Genomic DNA, 13,911 nt, shown 5'->3' with positions numbered 1-13,911 from the left:
AAATTCTAAGGAACTTTGATACACAAGAGGGTTTTTCTTCCCCCTCTGTTTAAAGCAATACTATGAGAGTTTAGCTAACGCTTTTGGGTAAAATGCAATGACTTACCACGCAAAGAAGCCAAAGCACAACATAGAGTATTTGGGTCTTAGAGAAGAGATCTTGTCCAAATTTTATGCAAACAATGGCCTCCAGGAAACCAATGACCCTAATCAGACACAGAACAGAGGTTAAGTATTAATCCATCTTACCAGAGTATGCACATTATCCAAAATATGCATGATTGAATCAAAAAGTTCAACTCATCACGTGATTTCTGCCCCAAACACTGGTAGCAGGTACCCCACAAAATAACACTGTTCAAGTCAACGGCATTTACTTCGGAAATAATAAAGAATTTTTCACCTCTGCCTTCTTCCCAGACCAAAATCATGACTCATAAATTTTAATAGCTAGGGGCACTGGCATCACCTAACTCAGCCCCTCCATTGCCATAAGGGTGGGTGATCACGCCGCCTCTGCTGGAACCCTCTCAGGCACAGGGAACCTACTACCTTTGCAAGATGGCTTATTTTTCTGGTCAAACTCTTTAGCAGTTAGAAAGTTTTTCTCTGTCTCAGGCTGGTATCTGCCTCCTATACCTCCTACCCTGGGTCCTGACATTGCCCTAGCATGTCACAGGTAAGAAAGCATCATTTCAGTGGAGGAACCCTGAAGGCTTTTTTACTGTACTTCTGAAGTCTAGACTGTGATTAAGAGGCTAGCTGGCTGCCACACGGGGTGAGTTTGACCCTTCCAAGGGAGTCTTTCAATAATTTGAAGGCATTAATCACATTCCTTCCCTGCCTTCTAAGAATTTCCAGATTAAACAGCCCCTGTTTTTGGTGACAATATAAACCCTTTACCTTCTCTTGATATGTAAAAGATTGTGCTAAATACAATTTTTTGTTTTAAGGAAATGCCACGCACTTCATATTTCCCCTTTAAGGCATTAAAAAAGCCACTCTTGTGTTCTGTATCTTCATTTATGGCTATAAAAATTGGGCCTTTCTAAAGGTTCAGGACTTGGAGGTAAGAATGGATGAGGTGAGGTTGACATAGTTGGTAATGAGATCCCAGGCAGCATAAGAATAGTGATTTCAGACAAGTCCATTTTATGCATTCCTTGCTCAAGATAAGATCTGGACATTCCAGGAATGGTGTACTCACACAGATGTTTTCTAAAAAGGCAAGAAGGGGCAGGGCACGGTGGCTCACACCTGTAATCCCAGCACTTTGGGAGGCTGAGGCGGGTGGATCACTTGAAGTCAGGAGTTCAAGACCAGCCTGACCAAGATGGTAAAACCCCATCTCTGCCAATAATACAAAAATTAGCCAGGCGTGGTGGCACAAACCTGTAGTCCCAGCTATTCGGGAGGCTGAGGCAGGAGAATCACTTGAGCCTGGGAAGTGGAGGCTGTGGTGAGCCAAGATGGCACCACTGCACTCCAGCCTGGGCAACAGAGTGGGGCTCTGTCTCAAAAAAAAAAAAAAAAAAAAAGGCAAGAAGGGCTAAGAAGGCCTTTGGCACCCCAGCTTACTGGCAGACACAGTGGTCACTGCCATCATCAACAGTGTAGATGGCTCTAAACAGCTGAAGGCCTGAATGCCTGGAGTTAGAACCACATCAGCAGAGCAGAAAAATCAACAGAAAGTCTCCTGAATGTGTCTTTAGAGAGTCTGGGGCTATCTTTTCCCCTAGCCCAAACCAAATAAGGTTTAAGAGTGGTTGGCTTGAATCTTTAAAGTGCTGCTCCACAAAACGTATCACATGTGAGAAAGCATCATTTCAGTGGAGGAAGCCAGGTTTTTTCACTGTACTTCTGAAGTCTAGACTGTGATTAAGAGGCTAGGTGGCAGTTACATGTTTGGTATTCCAGCCTGTGCAGTGAGGAGACATAAAAAGGATGATTTTATCTTTGGTTGGGACTTCCTGAAGAACTCCTATGCTGGGAGTGTTGAGCCCAGGACATAAGTGTGATTACCTACCCATAAGCCAGACAGAACACCCTGAGTTTATTATGAAAGATTTCTGAATATTCAACTAGACTTGAGGGCCCCTACTTTTTTTTTTTAATGGAGTCTCGCTCTGTCGCCCAGGCTGGAGTGCAATGGCACAATCTCGGCTCACTGCAACCTCTGCCTCCCTGGTTCAAGCGATTCTACTGCCTCAGCCTCCTGAGTAGCTGGGACTACAGGTGCGTGCCACTACACCCAGCTAATTTTTGTATTTTTAGTAGAGGCAGGGTTTCACCATGTTGGCCAGGCTGGTCAGGAACTCCTCACCTCAAATGATCCATCCACCTCAGCCTCCCAAAGTGCTGGGATTACAGGCATGAGCCAGCCTCAGGCCCCTTTTAAAAGCATGCTGATTGGCCTACTAAAGCTGTGTTTCTCAAACTTTTGTGATCTAAGACGCATTAAGAACCATGGCAAGAAACACAATTTTCACTGTGATTCAGTATACAGGAGCGCACACACACAATCACTCACTGAAACAAAAGCTTCATAAGACAATTTGCATCCTTATTCTGATATTTTTCTATTCTATTTCATTTTAAGAAAATACTGGCCAGAATCCAATCATTGGCTTCATAATGACCTGAAGTTTATTTTTATTTTTATTTTTTTGTTTTTTTAATTTTTTGAGACTGTCCCTGACTCTGTTGCCCAGGTTGGAATGCTGTGGCATGATCTCGACTCACGGCAACCTCCACCTCCCAGGCTCAAACAATTCTTCTACCTCCCAAGTAGCTGGGATTACAGGCTCATGACACCACGCCCAGCTAATGTTTGTATTTTTGTAGAGACATGGTTTTGCCATGTTACCCCGATTGGTCTTGAACTCCTGAGCTCAAGTGATCCACCCATCTCAGCTTCCCAAAGTGCTAGGATTACAGGTATGAGCCACTGCGCCTGGCCAACCTGAAGTTTTTTCTGAAGACCAGTGCTTTTGAGTTAGCGACTTTAGGATATGATTTGCTTCAATGTGCTGAGGAGTCTTAGCTAAGCCATTGTCCGTGTGTGTGGGCACATCTCATGACAAGGTGGCTAGGAGGAGGTGAGAGGGTTGGCTATGGGATTATGTAAATGTGGAGAGTCCCGGACTGAGGCCTGGGCATGGGAAAGGCACAAGGAAGGGCCAGGAATCAGGGGAAAGGGCTGAGTTGAGGTCAGGATAACATGGACATAGAAGGCCACCCTTAGGCTTGGCTTTTAGTCTGAGGGGATCCTAGAGGGTCTAGAGCAGAGGGTTTAACATGGTTTTCTCTCTCTCTCTCCATATATATATGTAATTTTATTTTATTTTTTTGAGACAGAGTCTCACTCTGTCGCCCAGGCTGGAGTGCAGTGGTGCAATCTCAGCTCACTACAACCTCTGCCTCCTGGGTTCAAGAGATTCTCCTGCCTCAGCCTCCTGAGTAGCTGGAACTACAGGCGCATGCCACCACACCTGGCTAATTTTTTGTATTTTTAATAGAGAAAGGGTTTCACTATGTTGGCCAGGATAGTCTCGACCTCCTGACCTCGTGATTCGCCCGCCTTGGCCTCCCAAAGTGCTTGGATTACAGGCATGAGCCACCCTGCCTAGTCAGTTTGCTTAATATATATATATATTATATATATAATTTTCAGCTTTTATTTTACATACAGCGGGTACATGTGGAGGAATGCTACATGTGTATATTGGACCCAGGTAGTGAGCATAGTACCCAGCAAGTAGTTTTCCCACCCATGCCTCGCTTCCTCCCTCCCTAGTAGTGAGCAGTGTCTATTACACTGATGTTTATGTCCATGTGTACTCAATGTTTAGCTCCCACTTTTAAGTTAGAATATGCGGTATTTGGTTTTTTGTTCCTGCTTAGGATTATGGCCTCCAGCTGCACCCATGTTGCTACAGAGGACATGATCTCATTCTTTTTTATGGCGATTACTCCATGGTGTCTGTGTACCACATTTGCTTTATCCAGTCCACCACTGATGCGCACCTAGGTGGGTTCCATGTCTTTGCTATTGTGAACAGCATGGTGATGAATATTCGAAAATCTTCTGCTGGCTGAACAGAATTGTGTGAGAAGACAAGAGCAGAAGCAGGGAGGCTACTGCACTCATCCAGACACGGGGACTCAGGTTGGGGCTGTGGAGATGGTGAGAAGTGGTGAGAACCCAACGATCACATGGGCTCCTGTAACCACCAGCAACTGCCCCCCACCATTACTTCTGGCCCACTAGAGGGAGTCCTAATCAATAGCATCCTTCCAGAAGGCTAACATTACTTTTCTACCAAGACTCAGAGGGTGGCTAGTTTAGGGCTGAGGCCCAAGGCTTGAGCACAGTGGGAGCCTGTATTAAGCCTACCAGTGTGAGACCACCTACCTCCTCCTACCTCCTCACCCCCAGAGGGGCTGGGGGTTCCTCCGCACAGCTCAGCAATAGGTCCCTTTACTCAGTTCAACTTTAAATCTCTTTGAACTTTCCCAGGATAAGCTAGGTGGCCAAATTGTGACTTAATGGAATTCAGTCAGGGCCTCCATTCCCTTTGGTGCCATCCACCATCATGTATCTTGATTTAGCAAGGTTAAAAGGTAAATAAACATTTGGGCAGTCTGAGGTGCTTCTGCTGGGAGCAGGCACTAGAGATTCCTGACCTAGGGCTGGTTACTTGCGCACATACTCCCAGCACCCCCGATTTGTGGAGCCAGCTCCACAAGGTGGGAAAAAAGATGATATTAATGCAGAGCCCACAGTCAGGAGCTCTTCGGTGAGCTGAGTGAAGCAGGCATGGTAGCAGGGTTGTTGTAGGAATCTGGGGGGATGAAAGCTCTAGGCTAGTGTGTGTGAGTCAAACTTGAGAAGCAGAAGAGGAGTTTTTGGCTTGCCAACAAGACTGCACGTGGATTCTGAGGATGCCACAGCAATGCCAGGGACATGGAGGCCGGGTACCTGGCTGCTGCATCGCACATGCACTGCTCCACAGCTGCAAAAGCAATCCCTGGACGGCTCAGAGGGTGGGTGAGCCCCTCTCCTGGCAGCCAGGGGCCGGCCTCCAATAACATGGATGGAGACGTGTATCCATGTTAGCTCAATGACCACACAATCACACAGGATGACACGAAGCGTTCTCCAAGTTCAGGAGTGAGCTTCTAGTTCTGATTAGCGGGGGCAAAGACACCTTTTTGGAGGAAGCAAGAGCTAAGTGTGGCATAAACAATAGAAACAATTCCTACTGTGCTCCTCTGAACTTTCTAACTTCCAAAGAATCCCCGGGGCAAGGAGGGGAGGGGAGAAGTGGGTCTTGGGTGGCAAACCCAGAACTGTTCTGCTTAGTCGTTTAGATACTTAGTAGGATTTGGGGCAAGATGCCACTTGAACACAGGGGGTCAGCTGCTAAAAAAAAAAAAAAGCTTTGTAACTACTGTCAGAGCTTCTGAGATGTCAGTGGAGGTGTACTTGAGTGCAGGGGATGGGGTGTGGCAAGATACAGGGAGGATGAACAGACACAGTCATGAGGAGAAGGGGAACTGGCTATAAAGCTATACCAGCAGGACGGTGGTGATGCCCTTGTGCTGGGAAGGGACCCCTCTCCTGACACCTGTTGCCCTGTGTTTGCGCCCTCTTCCTAGAAGGAAGCTCATGCTCACAGCTGCATCTACCCTTTAGACAGACAGTCTGGGCTGGGTAATGGCCCATGCCTGTAATCCCAGCACTTTGAGAGGTCAAGGTGGGAGGACTGCTTGAGCCCAGGAGTTCAAGACCAGCCTGGGCAACATGGTGAAACCCTGTCTCTACAAAAACTAAAATATAATTAGCTGGACATTGTGGTGCATGCCTATAGTCCCAGCTACCTGGGAGGCTGACATGGGAGGACTGCTTGAGCCTGGAAGGTCAAGGCTGCAGTGAGCTGTGATCACTGACACTCAACTCCAGCCTGGACAACACAGCAAGACCCTGTCTCAAAAGAAATAAAATTTAAAAAGAAAGAAAACCTGAACTATGGGCCTGGAAGAACAACAGAACAAAAGCACAATTATGAAAAATTGTAAGGAGGAGAGACGGGTAGAATGGGAATTCAACAAAGGGGATCGAAAAGAGAAAAGTGAGAGGAAATCCAGGACAGATGTTGCAGAGGGAAGAGGACAGTTTCAAGAAGGCAGATACTGTACAGAAGATCTGAGAAGAGGATGGGGAAAGGACTGGCTGGTTTGGAACTGACCTTGGAGAGCTGCAGTGGTGGGAACTTATTGTGATGGACACATTAGCAGAGGTGGGATCTTATTGTGATGGACACATTAGCAGAGGTGGGATAACAGGCAGTGAGGAAACTGGTCAGGTGAGGAGCAGCTCTGGCTGCCTCTGGGAGGCAGGATACAGTCCTGGGCCCTCAGGCAGGGTAGGCTCACTCTCCCGTGAGGGTCCACCCCATGCACTCCCAGGAAAAGGAAAAGCCAACTGTGCACTGCTGTTCCAGCAGACTCTTGGCCACCTTCCTCCTAGGACCAGGTGAAAAAACACTGCTTCTATTTAAACTGGGCCAATACTCTTTTTGAGGCAGAGAAGCTCAATTCTAATTGGGGTGGAGTGGGGACAAGACAAAGATGACATAAACCCCATACCTGGGGAATTTGTTCACATCAGTCTGGCCCCAAAACTCCCACCGAGCTGAAGGAATACCATGTGACATCTAAACAGAGAAACAGCCCACCTTTCCCCGTGGCTGCTTTCTCCCTGTTAGGGATCCCATTCCCTTGCTGGATGGCGCCCTCTCTTTGCTGAGTGCAACACCTTTCATATAAAAGGTTTAAAAGCTCAGTCTATGGCACAACTGTTAGGGATGACATGTATTTAGCTACAACAGCAAGTAATTCATAAAACCATTTTGAGGATAGCATCTTTATAGAAGAGAAAGTACCCTCTTCAGGAGAAAAAGTTTGGAGTGCTGGGAAAGAGCCCCAGGTGGGTAGTCCTATTTGATCTTTGCCTTTCCCCTTCCACCTCCCAAAAGGCAACATTCAGAAAGTCACTATTTAGGGGACTGCTCCCTCTCATTTCTCCACCTTACCAAAGTCTGAGATCATTCCAAAACTAGTGAAAAGAAAGCTATAAAGCAGCTACTAGTGATTAAAGGAAACCACACACTTAAGTGTTTTCTGTTTTGATAGGAGAGAAAATAATGACAAAATGTCGGGGAGATAGAGCTGGGGCAGAGGAAGGAAGTGGGTGGCCTCCGGGGTCAGGAGAGCGGGAGGTTGTAGTTCCGTTTCACCTTCCCTAGCTGGCAGTGTGGACCGTGCAGGGGGCAGCTCTCACGGTTGTTCACGCTCACAGGAGGATCCACTGGGTGTGATTTATGAGGAGGGCTTTATTATTTTTCAGCACAGCTCACTGGTTCTCACAAGATTCATCAATCTTGATATCACACTGTTCCGGGAGTTCTCAATTCTCAGTAAAGCACACTAAGTTAGCCCAATGATCCCTCCTTTGCATTTCACTATATTTTAATCACTTTCAAACAAGCCACAACTTTCTGGGGCAGTGTTTATCACTCTTCGGCATAGTTTACTTTTTTCCTTTTTTTTTTTTTCTTAAAAAAAAAAAAAGAGAGAGAGAGACAAGGTCTTGCTCTGTCATCCGGGTGGGAGTGCAGAGGCACAATCATAGCTCACTGCAGCCTTGACTTCCTGGGTTCAAGTGATCCTTCTGCCTCAGCCTCCAGAGTCACAGACTACAGGCATGTGCCATCATGCCTGGCCGACTTAAAACACTTTGTGTGGAGACAATGTCTCACTATGTTACCCAGGCTGGTCTCAAACTCCTGGCCTCAAGTGATCCTCCCACCTCAGCCTCCTAGATTGCTGAGATTACAGGCATGAGCTGCCATAGTGGAGTTTACCTTTGCCATTTCTCCCTCCGTGTGGATGGTGTTTTATGGTTGTCCAATTAGAAAGAAACTTGTCATAACACGACCTCTCTCTCTGACCCACCTATTTTCCTCAACACGTAAATCGATACAATTCTGTGGAAAAAGAAATCTACTCCACAGCAGAATAATAAGACCTTGCTAAAGACTTTTAAATATGAAAGTGAAATGCACGTGGAAAGAATGTGTGAGTGGGAGAGAAGAGTCCAAATGCAGGAAAGCCCATTTCCTCCTTGGACAATCCTTTAGAAGGAGTGGCCCACATCCCTTCTTCCAGGACACAGGGCCCTCACACAAGAAGCGGGAGCGCTGCCTCTGCTCTGTCAGAAATCTGGGAGATGTGTGAATCCTCCCTCCTGCTATATCATGAACAAAGGAAACCAAATCCATCTTATCACCCTTTACGCTGCAACCACTTTGGATATGAAAATCAAGCTTACAACACAGAACTTATGAGAAACAAATGACAATGGCCCTTAGTCTTCTAGGGGTCAGGAGGAACCTTCCTAAATCTAACCTGAGTATCAACATTTTTAGCCTTTAAAACTATGTCACCCTTCAGAATCTAGACGACAGCTAGAAACACACACACACACACACAGAAAAATGGAAAGGAATGACATTAAAATATTAACAACAATTATCTCTAAATGGTTGACTTCTTTGGGTGATCTTCATTCAGTTCCTTCTAGATCCTTTACTGAATTTTTATCATTGTGCATGTATTACTTTTTAATTGGGAGAATGTACTGTTTAAATATCTGTGAAAAGTAATTTCTTCTCTATAATGGGTGTATGTATGTGTGTGTGTGTGTGTGTATATATATATATATATATGTATATACACATACATATAAATAAAATCTTGTCCACCTGCCTTCACAGAAAAGTTATACTGAAAGGCTGTTAACACAGGGTCAAGAAATACCCAAATAAATTTAGGGCTTAAGTGGTTTTTAAATCTCCACAATAACAGATTACTCACCCAAACACCCAGCACTGTGTTCCTACGCGCTTGCACTGTGTGTCGGTGAGGTAAGCGTAGTACTGTCTGAAAGAACAAAGTTGGAATTCATTGAGAGCTGCTGGAAGACCAGCAAGTCAGGACATAATTAAATCACTTTGACAGAGTGAATGTAAAAACCGTCCCTCCGTGTCCCATGTCAGGCTGCCTGGTCTAGTTCTGTTCAAGAGAAGAGAAAGCCAGTGCCTGTTACAACATTCCTGTAAGAGATTCAGCGTTTGGGTTAGGCTGGAGGGAGGGGGGAGCATCATTTAAAGAGCCAGATTATTGTCTGGTCTGAGTGCCAGGGTGTTTGCAACTAACTGATCACAACCATTTACAGATTTCTTTGTTCCTTTTCCACTCCCACTGCTTCACTCGAGTAGCCTTATAAAACAAACAAACAAACAGACAAAAAAACTAAAAAGAGCCAGATGATTGGCAAAGGCAGTCTGGATTCAGCGGTAAGACTTCCACAGCCCTGCCCAAAGCAACCCCGGCTGGGTGTTTGCATGTCTAGCTCCGTGGAGGTGACTCCAGAGAGTGAGCAGCACTGTCCATTGGTTGTCTCCTCTGGTTCTCTCCAGGACAAAGGTTGCTGATTGTAACCAGGCAAAAATATACAGATTTTTGGCTTTCAGAAACTGGAATGGGACCCCAGCTATATCTCACTGCCATTGAGTGCCAATTACTTGGAATGTTACTGACAAGTTCAGAAAAAAACAGGCAATGACATGGTGTTGAAAGGCTCAGAACAGCACCATCCGGTAGAAATGTAATGCAAGCCATAAATGCAATTTTAAATTTTCCAGTAGACGTGTTAAAAAAGTAAAAAGGAACATATAAAATCCATTTTATTAATATGTTAAACTAATATTTAAACAAATATATTAAAACATTATAATGAGGTATTTTATATTCTGTTTTGGCCCCAACTCTTCAAAGTCTGGTGGGTAGCTTCCATGCACAGCACGTTTCATTGTGGGCTGAGCACATCTCTGTGCTCAACAGCCATAGGTGGGGAGTGGCTTCTGTGTGGGACAGCATGGCTTGGAGTCTTGGAAGTACCCCTGAAACTCAAGCCACCCCTTCAGCAGCAGCATCTGAACCAGAAACTCATCATCTTTTTGGGGTCACTAACTCTTTGAGGATTTGACGAAAGCTATGATAAAGGCATAACACTTTGCATTTAAGTTCAGGGGATTCACAGATACCTGAAGCTCATCCATAAACTACTATCTCCTCACCCCAAAGACCAGAGTGAAGAATTCTAATTATAAAGAATGTAGCTTTTCCTCTAACTTCATATTGTCATGACATAATATATCTTGACCATTTTAGCTACTTTACCCTCTAACTGGACCCATTTCCTTATATTGTACTTTATATTATCAGATTAAAAGCATGTTCACTCAAATATCTTCTCAAAGCAGATTCGTGTGAAAGTCTAATAAAGAAGGAAGAAGCTGGAGATGTGGTGTGTACGATTTACACTGAAGCCTCTAAACCCTCCTCTTGGGCCCTAACATTTGCTAAATGGGGTGGCTGTGTTAAAATCCATTAGCAGCACGTCCATCTTTCCAAGTAACTTGTCAAAGAACCTCCTTACATGGGAACTGCCTCAAACAGTGTTAAGGGCACAGGAAGTGCCTGATGTTTTAAACAAAGAGAGTTGTGGAGAAATCCATAGGGTATTGTAAAATTTTGAGGATCTCTCAAGAGTTCAAAGCATTGGATTTTTAGTGTCTAGTTTTTGTTTTGGAATGTTTAATACTGAAATTTCATGATAAATCATATGTGATTTGCTATTTTGTTCTAAGAAGAAACTTCTTTCCATTCTTACTGACTTTATTGATTGCTCTTAATTTTATGAAAGAGCTGCAGTGAATATTTCCTGAAAAAAACTGTAAAGTCTTGAATTAAATTACATTTTAAATGGAGACTCTACACCATTAAGAAAAAACAGGATTTATGAGATAATGACTGCAATAGACCACTGATTTATGAAGTTTCAAAGGGCTGCTGGCTTACCCACTCTTCTTTTCCATTCTGGTCATAACAAAAAGAACAGATGGGAATGTTAGGCTTAACTCCTCAGGACTTGGACATGTCTAACTTGGTTTGCTGAATCCAGAATCTGGAGATTTTTTGTTGTTGTTGTTAATAATGAATGATAACAAGAAGAGGTGCTGGCTAGAAGGTCAACATGGTGTGGATCTACCGTCCTTGGCAAGTGAGGCCCGCTGCTTATGGGGTTTGCAAGTACATTAAAAATAATGAAATAAGCAATCTTACAGCTTCTGAAAAGCTAACTCTTTTAACTGCTTAGATTATATTTGTACCTTTGGCAGATTTTTGGTGTTGCTACTCATTAATGCCAGTATTCCATATTAGTTATAAAACCCAAATGCCGTTTCTAAAGAGGAAAAATGAAACAAATGAAAATGCTTGCTTTGAACTGCACTGGGACCAGCCTACTTGACGAATGGTGTCTGAATAAGCCTCACCTCTAGGGCCCCACGTGAATCCAGGGGAATAATGGCGGGAACACCCAAGCTTATCTCAGTTGTCCTGGAGGACTGCAGGAAGGGTCTTTTTAAAAGAAAATTAAATCAATTGGGTCTGAAAAAGCTAAAAGTCTCATTCAAAAAATAATGTCATTTATGACTTCAGTTCTACCATAAAAACGTTTGCATTTTTCCAGTAATCTCATTTTTAAAAAACTCAGCATCACTATGCTGTTATTTTTTTCTAATATGATGTTATAGGAGAAAAAAAGATCAGCAGTCCAAGACTGTAAAGGAATCTGATGATAATGGATAGTACTATTGGTGTGGTGTTGATCAAGTGCTTCCCTTTTTTAATGTCTGGTTAATGTTACTGATATCTGAGAACAAAACATTTTCTTCATATTCTGGATGTATAATTCTTTATGATGATATTTTCATGGAAAATCTGCTAGTTTATGTGACTTTCCTTATGCTAAACAGGACAATCTAAAGCAAGTTAATGTTCTCATATGACAGTCGGGCTTGTGCAGAATTACCTCACTGTGGGAGCCGTGATGCCACCAATAAAGAGAATTCTACCCCAACTTAATGGATGACTGGCTTGGAACACAAAGATATGCTTCAAGAAGAAGGTATTCAACTCAGTCAGCTGAAAAAGATGGAGAAATTAGTCAACCTGGTACCTCATGCTAATTCAAAATCCTCTATTCCTTAAATAGACATTCTACAATTAGAAATAATTGGTATGTTCAAAGCATTTTCAGAGAATAGATGTGGTCTTCCAAGGGTTGCTATTCAAACTAGTTAACAGCCAGTACATTATGGGCAGGGACCAATTGGAGGCCCAGGGAGAGGTGGTGGGGGTGGTGGATGGGCACAAAGGGGCACAGGATATCAGCTATTTGTCATGTTTCCTCGTTTGTATGATTGTTACTCAGCTCACACGCGTGATCTACTGGGATAGTCAGGAGAGAAATGCTTTGGGCATACAGAAATCATGAAAGCAAACCTGTGCCAAGGAACGCCTATGCTGCCTTACAGAAATCAGGCCAGGTCTAAGAGAATTCCCACTGTAGATAAGTAAGCTCTCTAATAATCAAAAGAAGCTTGAGGCCATGCGCGGTGGCTCACGCCTATAATCCCAGCACTTTGGGAGCCCGAGGCAGGCAGATCGCCTGAGGTAAGTTGTTTGAGACCAGCCTGGCCGAAGTGGTGAAATCCCATCTCTACTAAAGATACAAAAATTAGCCAGGCGTGGTGGTGGGCACCTGTAATCCCAGCTACTCACGGGGCTGAGACAGGAGAATTGCTTGAACCCAGAAGGCAGAGGTTGCAGGCTGCAGTGAGCCGAGATTGTGCCACTGCACTCCAACTTGGGTGACAAGAGTGACACTCCGTTTCAAAAAAAAGCAAAAGAAGAAGCTGGAGACACGTCTGAGAGATGATAATGGAATTGTGCAGCACACGCCTAGGACAGAGCAGATCCTCTACCAAAGGCAGTCCTTAAAAGTGGGTGTGAAGGGTTGGTCCAAGTTTCAGCTGGGAGCAGTAGTCCTTTTCCTTGAGGTTAGCATCTTCATGCAGTTCATTATCATGAGGAGCACAAAATATCTTGTGGCTGGGACATGGCTGCTCTCTGGCTGGATCCCGGATCCAGGTGTGCTCCATCACATACCACCAGGTGGTTCCACCCTAGCGGCACTATACTACCCTCCTTGACAAACCCAATCATTCCTCCTTCTAATAAAAGAAAGCTTCTGCTTTCCATGACATTGGGCCTGATAAGGCACAGCTTAATCCCAACCCATCTACGGTCCTGTTTTTAAAGGTATTGACCTCTCCAAACCATGGTGACTACTTACTTAACTATTCACATACACTTCTGTATGCATAAACTCCACTTATTGAGATGGGTATTGTCTCTGTGTGAACAAGGAAGATCGTCTGTCCTAAAAGTGACATCTGCTAATGTTTTCCTTATGTTGGGAGTATTTTGTGTTTATGTGTCCAAAACATGATTTCTGATGATTCTGAAAGATCCTCTTCAGGCAAAAGCTGGTTTCTCTTGGCTACTCTCCAAAAGTTGTGAAACAACCTGGGGCCAGGAGCATCAGAAAAAATTGCTGTCTGTCAGAAACACAGATGCTTCATAATCTTTTGCCAAGACCCTGGGCTGTCGGAATCACTTCCGTCGTGAAGTGGGCCACTTGGAAATACAGCTTCTCTCCACGGAGGACAACACTTTGGAGAACTCAGCAAAAGGCTCCAATTCCCTGGCACTCATTTAGCACCCTACATATTACCCAAAGTGGTAACAGCGGAGGAACAATTTTAACCAATAAACACTAAATTAGGAATGTAAGAAAAGCCTTCTCATTTGTTCCTTTGGTCTTAAAAATGATCATTCTAAAAAGCAATCCAATGCCTAACTCATTGGATGATG

General features: G+C 44.2%; 1 protein-coding gene across 3 annotated transcripts in view; it reads right to left on the bottom strand.

The window, feature by feature from the left end:
- Positions 1-13,911, bottom strand: part of PTDSS1 (phosphatidylserine synthase 1) — a 104,332-nt gene that overhangs the window by 46,806 nt on the left and 43,615 nt on the right. For all 3 annotated transcript variants that reach the window (XM_033203210.1, XM_033203212.1, XM_033203211.1), the window contains 3 exons: positions 12,005-12,117; positions 8,941-9,006; positions 107-206 (listed from right to left, as the gene is read on the bottom strand). In XM_033203210.1, coding sequence (XP_033059101.1) covers positions 107-206; positions 8,941-9,006; positions 12,005-12,117 — 279 coding nt within the window. The remainder of the gene's footprint in view (positions 1-106; positions 207-8,940; positions 9,007-12,004; positions 12,118-13,911) is intronic.

This window comes from Trachypithecus francoisi, unplaced genomic scaffold (genome assembly GCF_009764315.1).
Source record: "Trachypithecus francoisi isolate TF-2019V2 unplaced genomic scaffold, Tfra_2.0 Lachesis_group7, whole genome shotgun sequence".
Taxonomy (NCBI): domain Eukaryota; kingdom Metazoa; phylum Chordata; class Mammalia; order Primates; family Cercopithecidae; genus Trachypithecus; species Trachypithecus francoisi.
Note: the sequence above shows the minus strand (reverse complement) of the source record. Positions and strands in the feature narration are given on the sequence as shown.